Source organism: Asterias amurensis, chromosome 4 (genome assembly GCF_032118995.1).
Source record: "Asterias amurensis chromosome 4, ASM3211899v1".
Lineage (NCBI taxonomy): Eukaryota > Metazoa > Echinodermata > Asteroidea > Forcipulatida > Asteriidae > Asterias > Asterias amurensis.
The window spans coordinates 10,910,054-10,927,832 of record NC_092651.1 but is presented as its reverse complement, the minus strand read 5'-3'; the positions used below and the strand labels follow the sequence as shown (position 1 = coordinate 10,927,832).

The following is a 17,779-nucleotide window of genomic DNA, read 5'->3' as shown; positions in this document are numbered from 1 at the left end:
ATATTCACACACTCGTTAAAAATCAATTTACACGTTTTTAAATTTATTTTTCACAAATGGAACAGAGAAATAGGAGCGTTTTAGACAAGCTGGTTGCACAGTTTTTAGGAGCACATTACTAGACGGTTCAGAAGTAAAGGGTGAGCCCTGATCTCTTATTACCACAGATGGGGAAAGAAATAATGATTAATTAAGCACTTAAATAATTTAGGGATTCCACATCATGGTCAGATTTCCAAACGCGGTTGGCAATTTAAACTTTCTTATCAGCAATAGTGTGATGGGATAAATGTTTACATTGGTTCCCTTGTTACTTGGGATCAAAGATCGTCTACACAAATGAATACTGCTTTGCAAATTATGTTTGCACAAAATATCAAATTTGTATATTCGGGGGAAAACACCACACAAAGTATTCAATGATGATAAAAACGGCAAAATGTGACATTAAAATAGAATACTTCCATGACATCAGCAATTTCAGATGCCCAGGCTTGGGAACTCTAGTAGAAATAACCAAACTTCGTCAGTTAATATTGGTCATTATTATGTAATAAATGGCATCGTTGACCTTTGCTCTGGCTATCTTTATGACAGTGTCCTGACGTGTTTTGATTTGGACAATAAAATATTATAGTCTTCGAAACATCATTCAAAACGGTGAGGCTTGGCAGGAAAGGAGGTGGGGTTTTTTTCTGAAGAGATACCAGGATGGATTATGATGATGCAGGAACCGGACTGGAAGGATGGGATATTGCCATCATAGTCATCGTCTTTGTTCTTGTACTGGCACTCGGATTATGGGTAAGATATTTACATTATTTCTGGTCTGTTATTCAGAATGTAGGTTTGTTGAGTGTTAGGTCCAGATACAGTTACAGACAAACACTGGTGCGGTATTGAAGCCTTAACAAGTTTCAGGTCAGAAAAACGACCCGATTCTGGAACAGTGGTCTTGATGGCCTAAATCTGGGTCAGGCTGAAACTGGTTTAAAAATGGAAGTTTAACGCAGATTGTCGTCGGTTTGACCCATTTCTGGGTCATTTGGACAGATTCCGAGTCTACTGACCCTGGTTCGGGTCACTCTCTGACCCAGGGAGGAGGGTATTGTTTTAACCGGTAACACGATGTTGATTCTGATTTGCTAGATTTGGAACTGAATAAAAATAGTAAAATATCAAAACACCTATATAATAAAACAACAAAAATAACCCGTTTGAAACAAAGGAAATTGCACCGTGCAATTAAACAAAAGATGGTCCACTAACCTTACCCTGCTTAAAAGTTGAATTTTAACTCTGTTTTAACTGCTTAGGTTGACCCATTTCTATGTCATTTTGACAGACTCCCGGTCATACTGACCCATAAATAGGTCAGGCCCCCACGGGAACCTGATTCGGGTCCCTTTCTAACCCGGAATAAGGGGAGAGGGTATACATCGTTTCCTCTGCATGCTTTGCTAAGTTTTTGAAACTGAATATAATTCTCGAATATAAAAATACAAAAAAAAAAAGGAAAACATTCAAAACTTTGGAGAATCCGGGTATCGATCCCGGTACCTCTCACATGCTAAGCGAGCGCTCTACCACTTGAGCTAATCCCCCTCTAATCTGCGCAATATATTTTGTCCTTAAACAGAAAGTTTAAATGAGCCCTCTTGCCTTTCAGGAATGGGGAAAATTAACCCTACAAATAAAAATAGAATAAATAAAAGTGTGACAAAAAAGCAAACTACTCTCTATATGCAAACAAAAAGTTAAAAGGCACTCTTTTGAGCCATATGAGGGACAACTCTTTTACGAGTGGTCTTCCACTCTTTTAGATTGAAGTTTGCATCTTGAGTACGTTTTCACTCTGTCCTGGCATGGAGTGAAACCCTCTAAAAGGGTGGAATAACCATCACCCTTTTTTAAAGAGCCATAATTGTATGAGGGACAACTCGAAATGTAAAGATTTTACATTAAGAGAGTAACTATAAACTTGACCCTGGTTTAAAGATGACTTGTTTTGTACAGATACCATGTCATACTGACCCATATAGGTACGGCCAACGTGGAACCGGGTTCGGGTCACTTTCGGAAGCGAGGGAGGTAATGTTTTGAACCGGTAACCAAAATGTTGCTTCTGCTTTGCCAGATTTAAAACTGAATATAATTAAATATTTTTAAATTGAATAAACAAAAAAAAGTATTGGAGAATCCGGGTATCGATCCCGGTACCTCTCACATGCTAAGCGAGCGCTCTACCACTTGAGCTAATCCCCCTATATGAGATTGAGAAGTGTTCTAGGTTAAAACCGAAAGTTTAAAATGACATATCATGTCTATAACTCAGGAATGGGGGGAATCAACCATCTGACACAAAAGATTGCACCATACAAATAAAAATTAAATCTATTAAAGTATGAGAAAAGAAGGGAACTAACTAACTGAGTCTTATATACGAACGATCTTATTTCTGCATGTACTGTAAACAGAGTGTTGTGGAAATTTAGGTTAATTAAAAAATAATAAAATACCATTTTAATCCTTGATAGTGCGTACAACCATCCTTCCTCTGTGGTACAACCAAATACTGGACTTTGGTCGTTGTGTAATAATCGTATTAAAGTTACACAGCCATCTCAGTCCCATTTCGGTGTAAAGAAAATAATGTTTATATTTAAAAATGTTATATTCATATTAATTTATTTCAGAATCACAAAAATGTTGGTTTAGGTTCAGATTTATTATCTTGTATAGTGCATTAAAAGAATGCCGGGTCAATTGGCCACAAGACTCTGTATTCATTTTAGATCTCAACCCTGTTCGGAAGTTTAATTGTCTGACAAAACCTCACTATCCTAAAAATAAATGGTTGATTTCTCCCCTTATATATAGTCTGCCTGGGTCTCAAATCGAGGTACGACCAGCGGATACTTCTTAGCGGGGCGAAGTATGTCTTGGTGGCTGGTGAGTACAAACAAACACATCGTGTACCTACTTGATAATTCCGGAGTACGTACATGATCTAAGCGTGTACGTACATAATAGTTCGCCTGTATGTAAACGGTAAGACCGGGATATATAGATATTTTTTTATTTTTTTTGTATGTGGTGGCACTATGCGCTTCCGTGATTTGCACTATAAACAATAACTCACTCATTCTCATAGTTCAAATTATTTAATAATTCTTTTCACGAAATGCATTTAGTTTTCATACTTAAAACTGAAAATTTGAACTGCGATATTAGTGAAAACTATTTTAAGTCTGAGCATCCTTTGAAATTTTGATCATCACGTGACAATTTAATATGTATGATGTCATGTTTAGTACATTTGTGATTCTAGATTTGACCTGCCACCAAGTTGAATTGATTGCTGATTTCTATACAGTTTGCCGGGATTCTCTCATAGTGTGTTTGGTTGAAGATATAATCAACTTAAAATAATCGTCCTTCGGATGGGACGTAAAGCCGTTGGTCCCGTGTGTTGTGTAACGCAGGTATATATACCTCGAAAAGAGAAGGGATTCTCCCCGGTGTTTCCGGTTTGATTGGCTGCATACTGCGCCACAGCAGCTTTTAAACCGTTACAATAACTACAAAATAAGTAGGTCTCATAATACAAAGGTAAAGTTCCACATTCTTGCAAGAAAAGCACTGAATGTTGAAGGGCATTCCTAGCCTCACTGAGTGACGGATGTCATCGCTATATACCATGATGCCACTGTATTATTATTAATATTATTATTAAACTTAATTCCGTTTGTTACCCCCACCCCCCTCCCATTTTCAGGTTGGTTTATCTCTGTATGTGAGCAACATTGGAAGTAGCTCTTTCATTGGTTTAGCTGGTACAGCATCAGCCAGTGGGTATGCAGTCATCGCATATGAGTTCCATGTACGTTTCAATGACTTCTGTTTTTCTGTTCTTATGTATGTTCAGACAATTTTGTATAATGGTTAATAAAAGGATTTATTATGCACTTTTACTATTTTTCTTAATTGTCCGCATCTTGTGATTGCTTTCCTTTTTATCATTTTGACTTGATGTACAAAGTTTTCATTCTTTATCTTCAAGGGAATTTTATTAACGAATAAACAACCAATGAATGAATGAATGAATGAGCGAAATAATAATTCGACTGTTCGATATAAGGGAAAGTTTAATTCGATAAGAGAAAGTTTAATGCAAATCGAGCTTACCTTACTGTTGGCTTTCTCCTTGAAATTTCTTCAAGTGTTTCAAGCAGTTCTTGCATCATTCTGAAAACAACACAAGCAACAAAGGTGATTAGAACTTTCAGGTTTGATTTTAGAATTAAGGTGAGCTTTGTTCATTGCTGTTGTGGTGAAATGCGTTCTGGAACAAACAAGTCAGCTTTAATGACTTGACACAACGTCTTTAACCTCAAATTTGTGACATTTTATGGGGTTATTTTCTTCATTTCCAGGGCTTATTCTCTTTAATACTACTTGGGTTTGTCTTCATGCCGGTGTACATCGCTGCTGGGGTGAGTCAAACTTACAAATAAAATAAAATTTTGTATTTTTTCAAGCATTCAAGAAGAACATTAAAACTAATTGAGGTGGCCATAATTGTGTTTTACCCGGGGTTTACCCGATGCATGAGCTAAAGAAGCGGCCATGACAATCAATGGTAAACCGCTTTATTTGTAATTTCTTTAACCATGTAAGCATGTAAGAACATAGGATAATAATATTGAGGATACCATACACGATGCCCAAGTATTCAAAGAAGCGGTTTGAGGATTGATGGTGCAGCTTTATTTGTTATGTCTCATTTAAAGGCAGTGGACACTATTGGTAATTACTCAAAATAGTTGCTAGCATAAACCCTTACTTGGTTACGAGCAATGGGGAGAGGTTGACCGTATAAAACATTGTGAGAAACGGCTCCCTCTGAAGTGCCATAGTTTTCGAGAGAAAAAAAGTAAATTTCCACGAATTTGATTTCGGGACCTCAGAATTAGAACTTGAGGTCTCGAAATCAACCATCTAAACGCACACAACTTCGTGTGACAAGGGTGTTATTTCTTTCATTATTATCTCGCAACTTCGATAACCAATTGAGCTCAAATTTTCACAGGTTTGTTATTTTATGAATATGTTGAGATACACCAAGTGAGAAGACCAGTCTTTGACAATTACCAATAGTGTCCAGTGTCTTTAACCCAGGATAGTAAAACTAATTGAAGGAACCATAATTTTTTAAATAATTTATTACAATTTATTATAATTTTGCTTTATTACTTGAAGGTTTACACGATGCCTGAGTATCTAAAGAAGCGGTTTGGAGGAGAAAGACTCCGCGTCCTGCTCTCCGTGACTGCCGTAGTCCTCATTATTCTCACCAACATCTCAGTGAGAGAAACTGCACAAACAAAAGTGCAAACGATGTTTTTCCAAAAGACGATCGGAGTAAACTGATCGAAACGTCGAGTTTAAACCAACGGTTCTTTTCAGAACCACCCAACCCATTAATAGAGACTACCAGTACATAATGATTCGAACACACGCGTGCAGAGCACAATGGATTAGCAGTCCATCGCCTTAACCAGTCGGCCACCTCGTCTTCTGAATATCATTACACATTCACTGTTGCGCAGTTATAAAAGAAGATAAACAAATCAATAAATTAGAATTTTCACAAAAGTTAAGACTAATGTTTAGGTGCAAAAACGCCGACGAGGATGGGATTCGAACCCACGCGTGCAGAGCACAATGGATTAGCAGTCCATCGCCTTAACCACTCGGCCACCTCGTCTTCTGTATAACGTAACACGTTTACTTTTTGTGAAGTTTTTAAAAAAAGACAATGAATTTTGAGAATTAAGACTTTTCACAAAAGTTAAGACTAACATTTTAGGTGCAAAAACGCCGACAAGGATGGGATTCGAACCCACGCGTGCAGAGCACAATGGATTAGCAGTCCATCGCCTTAACCACTCGGCCACCTCGTCTTCTGTATATCGTTACATATTTACTGTTTGTGAAGTTCTATAAAAAGAAGACAAACAAATTAAGAAATTAAACAAGTCACAAAAGTCAAGACATACATTTTACGTGCAAAAACGCCGACGAGGATGGGATTCGAACCCACGCGTGCAGAGCACAATGGATTAGCAGTCCATCGCCTTAACCACTCGGCCACCTCGTCTTCTGAATATCATTACACATTCACTGTTTGTGCAGTTATAAAAGAAGACAAGCAAATCAAGAAATTAGACTTTTCACAAAAGTTAAGACTAATGTTTAGCTGCAAAAACGCCGACGTGAATGGGTTTCCAACCCACGCGTGCAGAGCACAATGGACTAGCAGTCCATCGCCTTAACCACTCGGCCACCTCGTCTTCTGTATAACGTAACACGTTTACTTTTTGTGAAGTTTTTAAAAAAAGACAATGAATTTTGAGAATTAAGACTTTTCACAAAAGTTAAGACTAACATTTTAGGTGCAAAAACGCCGACAAGGATGGGATTCGAACCCACGCGTGCAGAGCACAATGGATTAGCAGTCCATCGCCTTAACCACTCGGCCACCTCGTCTTCTGTATATCGTTACATATTTACTGTTTGTGAAGTTCTATAAAAAGAAGACAAACAAATTAAGAAATTAAACAAGTCACAAAAGTCAAGACATACATTTTACGTGCAAAAACGCCGACGAGGATGGGATTCGAACCCACGCGTGCAGAGCACAATGGATTAGCAGTCCATCGCCTTAACCACTCGGCCACCTCGTCTTCTGAATATCATTACACATTCACTGTTTGTGCAGTTATAAAAGAAGACAAGCAAATCAAGAAATTAGACTTTTCACAAAAGTTAAGACTAATGTTTAGCTGCAAAAACGCCGACGTGAATGGGTTTCCAACCCACGCGTGCAGAGCACAATGGACTAGCAGTCCATCGCCTTAACCACTCGGCCACCTCGTCTTCTGAATATCATTACACATTTAATGTTTGTGCAGTTATAAAAGAAGACAAACAAATCAAGAAATTAGACTTTTCACAAAAGCAAAGACATACAATTTATGTGCAAAAACGCCGACGAGGATGGGATTCGAACCCACGCGTGCAGAGCACAATGGATTAGCAGTCCATCGCCTTAACCACTCGGCCACCTCGTCTTCTGAAAATCATTACACATTTAATGTTTGTGCAGTTATAAAAGAAGACAAACAAATAAAGAAATTAGACTTTTCACAAAAGCAAAGACATACATTTTAGGTGCAAAAACGCCGACGAGGATGGGATTCGAATCCACGCGTGCAGAGCACAATGGATTAGCAGTCCATCGCCTTAACCACTCGGCCACCTCGTCTTCTGTTTATCCTTACACATGTTTGTAAAGTTTAAAAAAGAAGACAAACAAATTAAGAAATTAAACAATTCACAAAAGTCAAGACATACATTTTACGTGCAAAAACGCCGACGAGGACGGGATTCGAACCCACGCGTGCAGAGCACAATGGATTAGCAGTCCATCGCCTTAACCACTCGGCCACCTCGTCTTCTGTTTATCCTTACATATTTACTGTTTGTGAAGTTTTAAAAAGAAGACAAACAAATTAAGAAATTAAACAATTCACAAAAGTCAAGACATACATTTTACGTGCAAAAACACCGACGAGGATGGGATTCGAACCCACGCGTGCAGAGCACAATGGATAAGCAGTCCATCGCCTTAACCACTCGGCCACCTCGTCTTCTGAATATCATTACACATGTAATGTTTGTGCAGTTATAAAAGAAGACAAACAAATCAAGAAATTAGACTTTTCACAAAAGCAAAGACATACAATTTAGGTGCAAAAACGCCGACGAGGATGGGATTCGAACCCACGCGTGCAGAGCACAATGGATTAGCAGTCCATCGCCTTAACCACTCGGCCACCTCGTCTTCTGTATAACGTAACACGTTTACTTTTTGTGAAGTTTTTAAAAAAAGACAATGAATTTTGAGAATTAAGACTTTTCACAAAAGTTAAGACTAACATTTTAGGTGCAAAAACGCCGACAAGGATGGGATTCGAACCCACGCGTGCAGAGCACAATGGATTAGCAGTCCATCGCCTTAACCACTCGGCCACCTCGTCTTCTGTTTATCCTTACATATTTACTGTTTGTGAAGTTTAAAAAAGAAGACAAACAAATTAAGAAATTAAACAATTCACAAAAGTCAAGACATACATTTTACGTGCAAAAACACCGACGAGGATGGGATTCGAACCCACGCGTGCAGAGCACAATGGATTAGCAGTCCATCGCCTTAACCACTCGGCCACCTCGTCTTCTGAATATCATTACACATGTAATGTTTGTGCAGTTATAAAAGAAGACAAACAAATCAAGAAATTAGACTTTTCACAAAAGCAAAGACATACAATTTAGGTGCAAAAACGCCGACGAGGATGGGATTCGAACCCACGCGTGCAGAGCACAATGGATTAGCAGTCCATCGCCTTAACCACTCGGCCACCTCGTCTTCTGAAAATCATTACACATTTAATGTTTGTGCAGTTATAAAAGAAGACAAACAAATAAAGAAATTAGACTTTTCACAAAAGCAAAGACATACATTTTAGGTGCAAAAACGCCGACGAGGATGGGATTCGAACCCACGCGTGCAGAGCACAATGGATTAGCAGTCCATCGCCTTAACCACTCGGCCACCTCGTCTTCTGTTTATCCTTACATATTTACTGTTTGTGAAGTTTAAAAAAGAAGACAAACAAATTAAGAAATTAAACATTTCACATAAGTCAAGACATACATTTTACGTGCAAAAACGCCGACGAGGATGGGATTCGAACTCACGCGTGCAGAGCACAATGGATTAGCAGTCCATCGCCTTAACCACTCGGCCACCTCGTCTTCTGTATACCCTTACATATTTACTGTTTGTGAAGTTCTAAAAAGAAGACAAACAAATTAAGAAATTAAACAATTCACAAAAGTCAAGACATACATTTTACGTGCAAAAACGCCGACGAGGGTGGGATTCGAACCCACGCGTGCAAAGCACAATGGATTAGCAGTCCATCGCCTTAACCACTCGGCCACCTCGTCTTCTGAATATCATTACCAATTAAATGTTTGTGCAGTTATAAAAGAAGACAAACAAATCAAGAAATTAGACTTTTCACAAAAGCAAAGACACCTATTTTAGGTGCAAAAACGCCGACGAGGATGGGATTCGAACCCACGCGTGCAGAGCACAATGGATTAGCAGTCCATCGCCTTAACCACTCGGCCACCTCGTCTTTTGTTTATCCTTACATATTTACTGTTTGTGAAGTTTTTAAAAAGAAGACAAACAAATTAAGAAATTAAACAATTCACAAAAGTCAAGACATACATTTTACGCGCAAAAACGCCGACGAGGATGGGATTTGAACCCACGCGTGCAGAGCACAATGGATTAGCAGTCCATCGCCTTAACCACTCGGCCACCTCGTCTTCTGAATATCATTACACATGTTAAGTTTGTGCAGTTATAAAAGAAGACAAACAAATCAAGAAATAAGACTTTTCACAAAAGCAAAGACATACAATTTAGGTGCAAAAACGCCGACGAGGATTGGATTCGAACCCACGCGTGCAGAGCACAATGGATTAGCAGTCCATGGCCTTAACCACTCGGCCACCTCGTCTTCTGAATATCATTACACATTTAATGTTTGTGCAGTTATAAAAGAAGACAAACAAATAAAGAAATTAGACTTTTCACAAAAGCAAAGACATACATTTTAGGTGCAAAAACGCCGACGAGGATGGGATTCGAACCCACGCGTGCAGAGCACAATGGATTAGCAGTCCATCGCCTTAACCACTCGGCCACCTCGTCTTCTGTATATCGTAACACGTTTACTTTTTGTGAAGTTTTTAAAAGAAGACAAAGAATTTAAGAATTTAGACTTTTCACAAAAGTGAACACATACATTTTAGGTGCAAAAACGCCGACGAGGATGGGCTTCGAACCCACGCGTGCAGAGCACAATGGATTAGCAGTCCATCGCCTTTATCACTCGGCCACCTCGTCTTCTGTATATCGTAACACGTTTACTTTTTGTGAAGTTTTTAAAAAGAAGACAAACAAATCAAGAAATTAGACTTTTCACAAAAGCTAAGACATACATTTTAGGTGCAATAACATCGAACCCACGCGTGCAGAGCGCACTGGATTAGCAGTCCATTGGCTTAACCACTCGGCCACCTCGTCTTCTGAACATCGTTTGACATTTACTGTTAGTGCAGTTTAAAAAAAGAGGACAAAAAAATTAAGAAATCAGACTTATCACAAAATATAAGACATACATTTTACGTGCAAAAACGCCGACGAGGATGGGATTCGAACCCACGCGTGCAGAGCACAATGGATTAGCAGTCCATCGCCTTAACCACTCGGCCACCTCGTCTTCTGAATATCGTTTGACATTTACTGTTTGTGCAGTTTAAAAAAAGAAGACACATATATTAAGAAATTAAACAATTCACAAAATATAAGAGATACATTTTACGTGCAAAAACACCGACGAGGATGGGATTCGAACCCACGCGTGCAGAGCACAATGGATTAGCAGTCCATCGCCTTAACCACTCGGCCACCTCGTCTATGAATATACCAATGACACAATTTTCATTTTATTCTTGTATCAAAAAGTTGACAGGACTCAGGACTTTGTACTGATAAGTCGCATATACTTTACGTGCCCGTCAGACATTTGGTTTATCTGTTTGTTGTATGAATAGTACGATGCATCCAGATTTAGATCCGTTCTGGGATTAATATCTTAGTGAATTCATTTGACTAGGTTAAATATTGATTTTAAGTATTACTCAGACAGAATGCTGTCGTATAGACCAGTTTTGGTGTTATCCGGGAAGTTCAAAGTATTCAAAATAAATATCTAGCGTTACTTCTAAAATCAAAGATAATTGTTCAAGTTGATTAAATTTAAGACTTCCCAAAGTTGTATCCCTTTTTTTTTTTAAAGTTCAGTAGCCCTACTTTCAAAATGTAACCCGAAAAGTTCATCAAAGTATTCAAACAAATGTTGTTCATGTTGAAGGAACATCAACTATTCCCAAAGTTGTATCCCCTTTAGTGGGACACGGACAAAGTGAACATTTCCACTCTTAATTTTAGTACTTTCAAACTGCCCCGAAAAATTAAAAGTAAGGCCCTATTCAATCTTGAAGTTGAAGGAGCTTTAACACTGACTTGAACCAAAGTTGTATCCCTTTGATTGAACACGTGGAAAGTAAGTGTACAAGCAACTCTAAAGGCCAGTACTTTCACATTGTCGGGCTTAACCCAGAAAGTTCAAAGAATTCAAAATAGCCATATTAAAACTTTGTTCGTATTTTGCTCCAACAGTCTGAGATGTACGCAGGCACAATCATCATCCAGCAGGCATTAAATTGGGACTTGTATCTGTCCGTGTGTCTTCTTATGGCGATGACTGCTGCGTATACAGTGGCCGGGGGTTTAACAGCGGTTATCTACACTGATGCTATGCAATCAGTTATTATGATAGGAGGTGGCATTGCCCTGTCAGTCATTGGTGTGTTATTATAGTTCCTATATTTCACAATAACCTTCCCAATGCGCTTTACATCATTGGGCCAATAACATTCCTCTAATCTTTCTCAGCTCACTGGTGAGTATACAACCGTAAATACCGCGCCAAAGGCTTGTTCGTTTACACAATATCAACCTCACCCACGGAGGTACCCATTTATACACCTTGGTGAAGAAAAGCAATTATAGTAAAGTATCTTTCTCAAGGACACGAGTGGCACGACCGGGATTTGAACCCACAATCTGATGACTTATTCACCGGAACTTAAATTCGATACGCTTAACCACTCGACCATGACACCAAATCCTATGTTAAAGATTATGCAAATTTATGCAAACTTATTCGAAATGGTTTAGTTGGGTTACAGTAAGGGATTTTAACTGAATCTGAACGTGCATTAATTAATTAGCTAACGACTTTAATCAATGGTGTGTTTTAGTTGTATGTTTTATTATAGGTGACAGTATGTCATTACAGCTGCAAATTGCGTTAATATTAGATTTTGACAACTTTTCACATAACATTCTAAAACCTTGTTTTCCCTCCTTTTTTCCAGCATGGATAAGAATTGGTGGCCTCGACAGTCTCTATCTTAAGTTCATGACAGCCATACCAAACACGACAGTGTATGCTGGCAACACGACATGCGGCGTACCGGGCGAAGACTCCTGGCACATCTTCCGTGATGCCGCCACCTCGGACCTACCATGGCCCGGCGTTTTGTTCGGCATCTTTCTACTCTCTGCTTGGTACTTTTGCACAAATCAGGTGAACTTTCCCTTGTGTTGATGTTCATATACGATTAGGATATAATTGAGGGGGGAAATGACAAGGGCGGGATTCGCACCCCATGCACGAAGAGCCCGTAGTCCATCGCGTGGTGCAACCGGTTGGAGCAGGGGAACAAATGTTTTCTCCACCCAATCACAACAACCACATGATATTCAAAAAATTCCCAAATAAATGGTTCGGTAGGCCTTCATCAAAGGGCACAACTGTTTGCATTTCCCCACTTACCCCCTACCCCACTCCTCAAATGAAATGTACAGTTACGCCATTGCCCTTTTCACAGTGCCACTGCCACTATCCTTTTAACCGGTGTCCTTAACCATTAGTTTCCTTTGGGAAGTGCAAAATGTTATTGCTTCTGAGAACATTCACGCAAATAATATAAAAAGAAAGAACAACAATAAGAATAGAAAACTCGAAATCTTCCGGTGGGGAAAAATAATTGTGGGGTTTGATTTCGTAACCTACTCGCCCTGCAGACAATACTTTTTACCATTCCATTGCCTTAATTCATTCATCTCGTCTTCTCATAAAAAAATGTCACAAAATATTTCTTGCAGTAATAAATCAAATGAAATGAATTCTATACTCAGGTTCTAGTACAGCGATCTTTATCAGCTAAGAACGTAACGCATTCAAAGGCGGGAGCTCTCCTTGCTGCTGTGCTTAAGATTCTGCCGATGTTTCTCATGATTTACCCCGGTATGATCAGCAGGGCTCTCTGGCCAGGTGTGTCTTGTTCCTTATTTCAACTAAAACACCCAATTAATTTTGTTCTTTTCTGTTTCGCCATCAATACAAAAAAGTGCCCGTCCTTCATATACCGAGGCCCGATGTGCTCAATCACAAACAGTGACCACTCATCAAAGTTATGCTTACCAGAACAAGGTTACCAGCCAAAATACAATGTCACATGCACCATCTTTTACTGGTATCCTTCTAATTTGCTGGTTAGCAGAATCGTATGCTGTGCAGCTCTAATAATATGAAAATGGTCCTTAATGGAGTGGCGCTATTCTGAAAAGGAGTTTATCAACAAACACGTGGATGTCAAGTTCGTTACTATACTTTTTGTAGTTGTCCCTGACTCAATATTATGAGGGCGCAAATGACGTCATTGATTGTGTCTAATGTTAATGTATGTATTTATTTCTTTAGATTATGTAGCCTGCCAGACTCCCGAAATTTGCTTCAATGTATGCGGTAACACCAACGGCTGCTCAGACATTGCGTACATCAGGCTGCTTCTACAACTTATGCCCACAGGTTTGTATTATAAAAAATAACACATATACTATGGAACGAGGTGTGTATATGCACCCTGTGTGACTGGTGAGTGACCAGAAGAGGTTCTATGACCGGAGGCAGAAGGAAGGGGGAATTAGGTTTTGCTAGTATTAGTAAACTGTTTTATTTTTACTACCAACTCTCCGTTAACCGCTACTATCATTATGTATTGTGGTCTATATCCTTCAGACTTAAAGAGGTATTATCAGTGATAGCCTTATGTAAAACAAAATGTAAAATTACAACCATTTACAAAAACCTAAAATGTATTTTAGGTGTTCGGCTGAAGTCAGAACGCATAATCAATTATTGAACAGATCGACACACGTATATTAGTTACAATTCTGATTACTTCATCAGGTCTGAAAGGTTTAATGATGGCGGCCATGCTAGCAGCTCTGATGAGTTCATTGACATCGGTATTCAACAGTGCAAGTTCCATCATCACCATGGACCTATGGATCAAAGTCAGACCTTTGTCCACGGAAACAGAACTAGTTATCATCGGCAGGTAAATAAGCTAAACAGAAACCACTATTCCAAAATACGTTTGGTAATATCGAAGACCAGTATTCTCACTTGGTGTATCCCAACGTAATGCATAAAATAACATACCTGTGAAAACTGGGCTCAGTTGGTCATCGAATTTGCAAGAGAATAGTGAAAGAAAAAACACCCTTGTTGTATTTCTACTACTCTGTGTGCTTTCAGATGCTTTCTGAGGCCAAAGTGAATTTCCCATTGGGGATATAAGGTGATTTGAAATTAGTTGAAATTGAAATTAACCCCATCCCTTTCCCTCATTTGATGCAGAATTCTTGTTGAACAAAATTTCCCCTTTTTGCACTCAACCGTACAGATTGTGCACCGTGGTTCTTGCGGGTATCAGCATCCTTTGGCTGCCGTTGATAAAGGCCTTCGGCACGGGTCAACTCTTCGTCTATATTCAGTCGATTTCGTCCTATATGTCACCGCCAATTCTTGCCGTCTACACGGCTGGAATATTCTCCGAGCGGACAACTGAGCCAGTATGTATTTGCTTCATTTGCTCTTATTAAACAAAATTGTCAAACCAGTTATTTCTCTGGTATTCATTTCGTACTGGAGTGATCTATAGACCTACAGTCAAACTTGCTATTAATTTGTCTGATAAGAGTCACATAAAAAATATCAACATGTAACAATTGCAACAAAATAATAAATCAAACTACTTACCAAAATGAGCGATTCATTTTCATAAAACAATGCGAATATCATCATACAACCCCCAATAACATGCCCATATCAAACAATACTGATGCAACTATTTTTCTCTTTTATGGTAAAGGGTGCTTTCTTTGGTCTTTTGCTCGGGGAGCTTTTCGGATGTACATGGATGGTTCTGGATTTTCTCTTCCAAGGACCACCCTGTGGCGAAGAGGATATACGACCCATAGCACTACAGAAGATACACTATTTACACTTCGCCATCTTAAACTATACAGCAACGACACTGATGATCCTCCTCATTAGTCTTATGACGAAGCGTATTCCAAGAGAAAAGGTAAACATTAATATCGATGGATTTTTTTATTTATTTTTTAATTTTACTTTTATTTATTTTTTGCGATGTGCCGGTGTCGCAAGGTAATTTGTCCGCATGAGATTCTGTTCCCCGTATGGGAAATTATGGGCTCAAGGAGGATGATTCAAAAGAGATAGCTATCAGTATCAGAAGTAGTTTGTACACAGTTTGCCTAATGGGGCAGTAAAATTGTACAAAACGAATGTTTTGTCAATGGTGCAGGTATGAGCATGGCTAGTATTTAAAGTAGACCTTTACTTGTAATCGTTTTATAAAAATAAGGGCTATGGTCAAATTTATGAGGAGCAACAGCCAGAGTTTACGATTATTGTTTTCATCGTTTATGCTATCAGCTAATCAGACTGACATGGTGGACGAAAACGAGCAAACTGCCGCGGAAACCAATGTCAGAGACAGAGAACAAAAAGGAGATTGCACGCCAAATCAAGAAGAAAGAACTTGCCTTGCAAAAAGAGAAAAGTAAGATGATTTCCATGTTTACATTTTAAATTAAATATATAAAATTTGACTAGAGAAACATTTGTTTATTCTTTGAGCTATGATTTATAACCATAAAAATGATAAAAAATAATACAAAATTATAAATTTAATTAACAAGCTTAGTTTTACACTGGGTCTAATTTTATAGAGTTTCTTATCAGCATAAAAAGTTGCTAAGCACAACACAACAAATGCTTACGAGAATAAGGGAATGTCAGGAAGGTTACAGCTGAAATACCTTTTTACATGTTCAAATTGTAATAGGGGCCATCCTGCTCAGTTGTGGTAACTAGAAAAGTGTTAAGAGGCATTTTCTACATAAGCAGCTCTATGAATTTGGGCCCTGATTTAAATAACAGAAATTAGTCAATCATAATAATGTTGTTCAGCATGCCACCAATAATTAAACTATTCTGTCTTTTCACGATAGCGGACTCTGCGCCACCGTCTACTATCCGCCGCGCCTGGAACTGTCTCTGCGGTATCGAAGCTTCGCCTCCACCCGACATGACTGAAAATGAGATGAAGGAGACTGAGAAACGCATGACGTCGTTGGTTGAGGATCCAACATGGTCCAGAGTCGTCAACTACGCTTGCGTCGTTGTTTGCTTCCTTGGTTTTTTGGCTTTTGGATTTTTCGCATAGACGCCAACAAATGCAAAACCATAATTAATAGTATACAGTTCCAGTGCCGGCAGACCTGGGGACTATTTCACATAGAGCTCACTAGACTCATTCTTAAGCTGTGCGAAAAGCTCTTCTTAGCAAGTGTGATGCCAAAAAATAAATCACTGAAAATTGTGCTTTGAAATCGAGCCCAACTACCTCTTTTTTATCAAACTCCAAAGAAGGGATGATTAGTCATAATGTACCCGGGTGCTGGGATGTTTCAAGAGTAAAAACATTAATGTATTCTCACTCGTAGGCCTACGGGTATTAACTTTCGCTCTCTGCGGCATTCATGAAAAACTTTTGGTTTCACCACGCATGCACCACGCATATTATTGTTTTAACTTCCAAAGTTGCAACAAGTGTACAACGCAGCAACGTCTGCTTGACAAGCATGGGCACCATTGCGGTCAACTTTTTAATATAATTAAACAACTTACTTTGCAAAGTCTCTTCAAACTTGGACAGGTTGAGCCTTCTTCCAACAAGTCTTTCAAAGTATTTAGCACATGTTTTCACGTCAAAATTCATACACTCCCGCCGAAAAACAAGAACTGAACCCTCTCAAAATTGGCCGCCATTTTACTTTCAGAAAAGCCGGCCTCGTTCAAAACGTTTATCATTCACAAACGGAATAAATACTTTCCATGCGTTTGAACATAGTTATTCTTAGGGAAATAAATATTTTTCATTGATTGATTAATTGCGTGAGAATTGTTGTAAACCTTTCCTTTTTTTAAGTGTATTATTTCGCGAATCTTAATTACGATTTGTTATTAATAAATTTAATCAACGGCTGATTGATGTTATAATTACCCCCACCTCTACGCCCGTGTCGTTGTTGTTGTCAGGACATTCTTGTCAATGTCACAACTTAGGCGACCCTTGGGCTAATGTTGATGTTCTCGACCAAATACCTTTTGGTCCCCTAGCTTGATCAAACAGGTAAAGGGAGGGGCGATGTCCGAAAAGTATCAAAAAATAATGTTCCGTGTTTTTCGACAGTGACGGCGCACTAATGCTTGCTTTCTGATCTCCGTGTTGTGGCTTTGTTTTTCACACTTTTTAACGGAATTAATAGTGTAGAGAAATTATATTGTTACCTGTAACTAGTATAGACATTGTTTTAAATAAATGATTAAATATGTTGCAATTTAGTGTCATTATTTTGTTCTGGTTTGAAACGACGTTTTAGGGGTGGAAAAGTGGCACATTTCCGTACCAGCCCTGTAACCACCAGGCAGGACTCCCGGCGCATACCATGTCATGGGCCTTGCTGCCCCCCCCCCCCTCCCCCCCCCCCCATGCCCCTTTGCCGGAACGCCTGCTCTCCCGTGCACGGACTCCCGACTCCTGCTCGTTCATTAGATTGAGA

The 17,779-nt window shown here is 39.0% G+C and overlaps 1 protein-coding gene and 27 non-coding genes across 28 annotated transcripts; 1 reads left to right on the top strand and 27 right to left on the bottom strand.

The window, feature by feature from the left end:
• Window positions 1–467: 467 nt before the first annotated feature.
• Window positions 468–17,542, top strand: LOC139936553 (sodium/glucose cotransporter 4-like). The gene is made up of 14 exons (XM_071931380.1): window positions 468–804; window positions 2,881–2,952; window positions 3,779–3,883; window positions 4,437–4,496; window positions 5,263–5,367; window positions 11,390–11,576; window positions 12,151–12,362; window positions 12,977–13,112; window positions 13,542–13,649; window positions 14,031–14,181; window positions 14,530–14,698; window positions 14,998–15,213; window positions 15,588–15,714; window positions 16,166–17,542. The coding sequence occupies exons 1-14, from the start codon at window positions 712–714 to the stop codon at window positions 16,378–16,380; spliced, it is 1,956 nt and encodes a 651-aa protein (XP_071787481.1). The 5' UTR covers window positions 468–711; the 3' UTR covers window positions 16,381–17,542.
• On the bottom strand, window positions 1,533–1,605 carry Trnaa-agc (transfer RNA alanine (anticodon AGC)). The gene has a single exon. It is a non-coding gene; the product is annotated as a tRNA-Ala (tRNA).
• Window positions 2,193–2,265, bottom strand: Trnaa-agc (transfer RNA alanine (anticodon AGC)). The gene has a single exon. It is a non-coding gene; the product is annotated as a tRNA-Ala (tRNA).
• Window positions 5,689–5,770, bottom strand: Trnas-gcu (transfer RNA serine (anticodon GCU)). Its single transcript has one exon. It is a non-coding gene; the product is annotated as a tRNA-Ser (tRNA).
• Window positions 5,885–5,966, bottom strand: Trnas-gcu (transfer RNA serine (anticodon GCU)). Its single transcript has one exon. It is a non-coding gene; the product is annotated as a tRNA-Ser (tRNA).
• Trnas-gcu (transfer RNA serine (anticodon GCU)) lies at window positions 6,082–6,163 on the bottom strand. The gene has a single exon. It is a non-coding gene; the product is annotated as a tRNA-Ser (tRNA).
• On the bottom strand, window positions 6,275–6,356 carry Trnas-gcu (transfer RNA serine (anticodon GCU)). The gene has a single exon. It is a non-coding gene; the product is annotated as a tRNA-Ser (tRNA).
• Window positions 6,471–6,552, bottom strand: Trnas-gcu (transfer RNA serine (anticodon GCU)). The gene has a single exon. It is a non-coding gene; the product is annotated as a tRNA-Ser (tRNA).
• Window positions 6,668–6,749, bottom strand: Trnas-gcu (transfer RNA serine (anticodon GCU)). The gene has a single exon. It is a non-coding gene; the product is annotated as a tRNA-Ser (tRNA).
• Trnas-gcu (transfer RNA serine (anticodon GCU)) lies at window positions 6,861–6,942 on the bottom strand. Its single transcript has one exon. It is a non-coding gene; the product is annotated as a tRNA-Ser (tRNA).
• On the bottom strand, window positions 7,055–7,136 carry Trnas-gcu (transfer RNA serine (anticodon GCU)). Its single transcript has one exon. It is a non-coding gene; the product is annotated as a tRNA-Ser (tRNA).
• Trnas-gcu (transfer RNA serine (anticodon GCU)) lies at window positions 7,249–7,330 on the bottom strand. The gene has a single exon. It is a non-coding gene; the product is annotated as a tRNA-Ser (tRNA).
• On the bottom strand, window positions 7,439–7,520 carry Trnas-gcu (transfer RNA serine (anticodon GCU)). Its single transcript has one exon. It is a non-coding gene; the product is annotated as a tRNA-Ser (tRNA).
• On the bottom strand, window positions 7,634–7,715 carry Trnas-gcu (transfer RNA serine (anticodon GCU)). Its single transcript has one exon. It is a non-coding gene; the product is annotated as a tRNA-Ser (tRNA).
• On the bottom strand, window positions 7,828–7,909 carry Trnas-gcu (transfer RNA serine (anticodon GCU)). The gene has a single exon. It is a non-coding gene; the product is annotated as a tRNA-Ser (tRNA).
• Trnas-gcu (transfer RNA serine (anticodon GCU)) lies at window positions 8,024–8,105 on the bottom strand. The gene has a single exon. It is a non-coding gene; the product is annotated as a tRNA-Ser (tRNA).
• Trnas-gcu (transfer RNA serine (anticodon GCU)) lies at window positions 8,219–8,300 on the bottom strand. Its single transcript has one exon. It is a non-coding gene; the product is annotated as a tRNA-Ser (tRNA).
• Window positions 8,413–8,494, bottom strand: Trnas-gcu (transfer RNA serine (anticodon GCU)). Its single transcript has one exon. It is a non-coding gene; the product is annotated as a tRNA-Ser (tRNA).
• Trnas-gcu (transfer RNA serine (anticodon GCU)) lies at window positions 8,607–8,688 on the bottom strand. Its single transcript has one exon. It is a non-coding gene; the product is annotated as a tRNA-Ser (tRNA).
• Trnas-gcu (transfer RNA serine (anticodon GCU)) lies at window positions 8,802–8,883 on the bottom strand. Its single transcript has one exon. It is a non-coding gene; the product is annotated as a tRNA-Ser (tRNA).
• On the bottom strand, window positions 8,997–9,078 carry Trnas-gcu (transfer RNA serine (anticodon GCU)). The gene has a single exon. It is a non-coding gene; the product is annotated as a tRNA-Ser (tRNA).
• Window positions 9,191–9,272, bottom strand: Trnas-gcu (transfer RNA serine (anticodon GCU)). The gene has a single exon. It is a non-coding gene; the product is annotated as a tRNA-Ser (tRNA).
• Trnas-gcu (transfer RNA serine (anticodon GCU)) lies at window positions 9,387–9,468 on the bottom strand. The gene has a single exon. It is a non-coding gene; the product is annotated as a tRNA-Ser (tRNA).
• Trnas-gcu (transfer RNA serine (anticodon GCU)) lies at window positions 9,581–9,662 on the bottom strand. Its single transcript has one exon. It is a non-coding gene; the product is annotated as a tRNA-Ser (tRNA).
• On the bottom strand, window positions 9,775–9,856 carry Trnas-gcu (transfer RNA serine (anticodon GCU)). The gene has a single exon. It is a non-coding gene; the product is annotated as a tRNA-Ser (tRNA).
• Trnas-gcu (transfer RNA serine (anticodon GCU)) lies at window positions 9,970–10,051 on the bottom strand. The gene has a single exon. It is a non-coding gene; the product is annotated as a tRNA-Ser (tRNA).
• Window positions 10,346–10,427, bottom strand: Trnas-gcu (transfer RNA serine (anticodon GCU)). The gene has a single exon. It is a non-coding gene; the product is annotated as a tRNA-Ser (tRNA).
• Trnas-gcu (transfer RNA serine (anticodon GCU)) lies at window positions 10,542–10,623 on the bottom strand. Its single transcript has one exon. It is a non-coding gene; the product is annotated as a tRNA-Ser (tRNA).
• Window positions 17,543–17,779: the final 237 nt, after the last annotated feature.

What these genes read in the sequence shown, in the direction of transcription:
- LOC139936553 (XM_071931380.1), top strand. Translation starts at nt 712, where the DNA reads ATGGATTATGATGATGCAGGAACCGGACTGGAAGGATGGGATATTGCC. An exon ending in TACTGGCACTCGGATTATGG is followed by an intron (nt 805 to 2,880) that starts GTAAGATATTTA and finishes CCTTATATATAG; the next exon opens with TCTGCCTGGGTCTCAAATCG. An exon ending in CCGAGCGGACAACTGAGCCA is followed by an intron (nt 14,699 to 14,997) that starts GTATGTATTTGC and finishes TTTATGGTAAAG; the next exon opens with GGTGCTTTCTTTGGTCTTTT.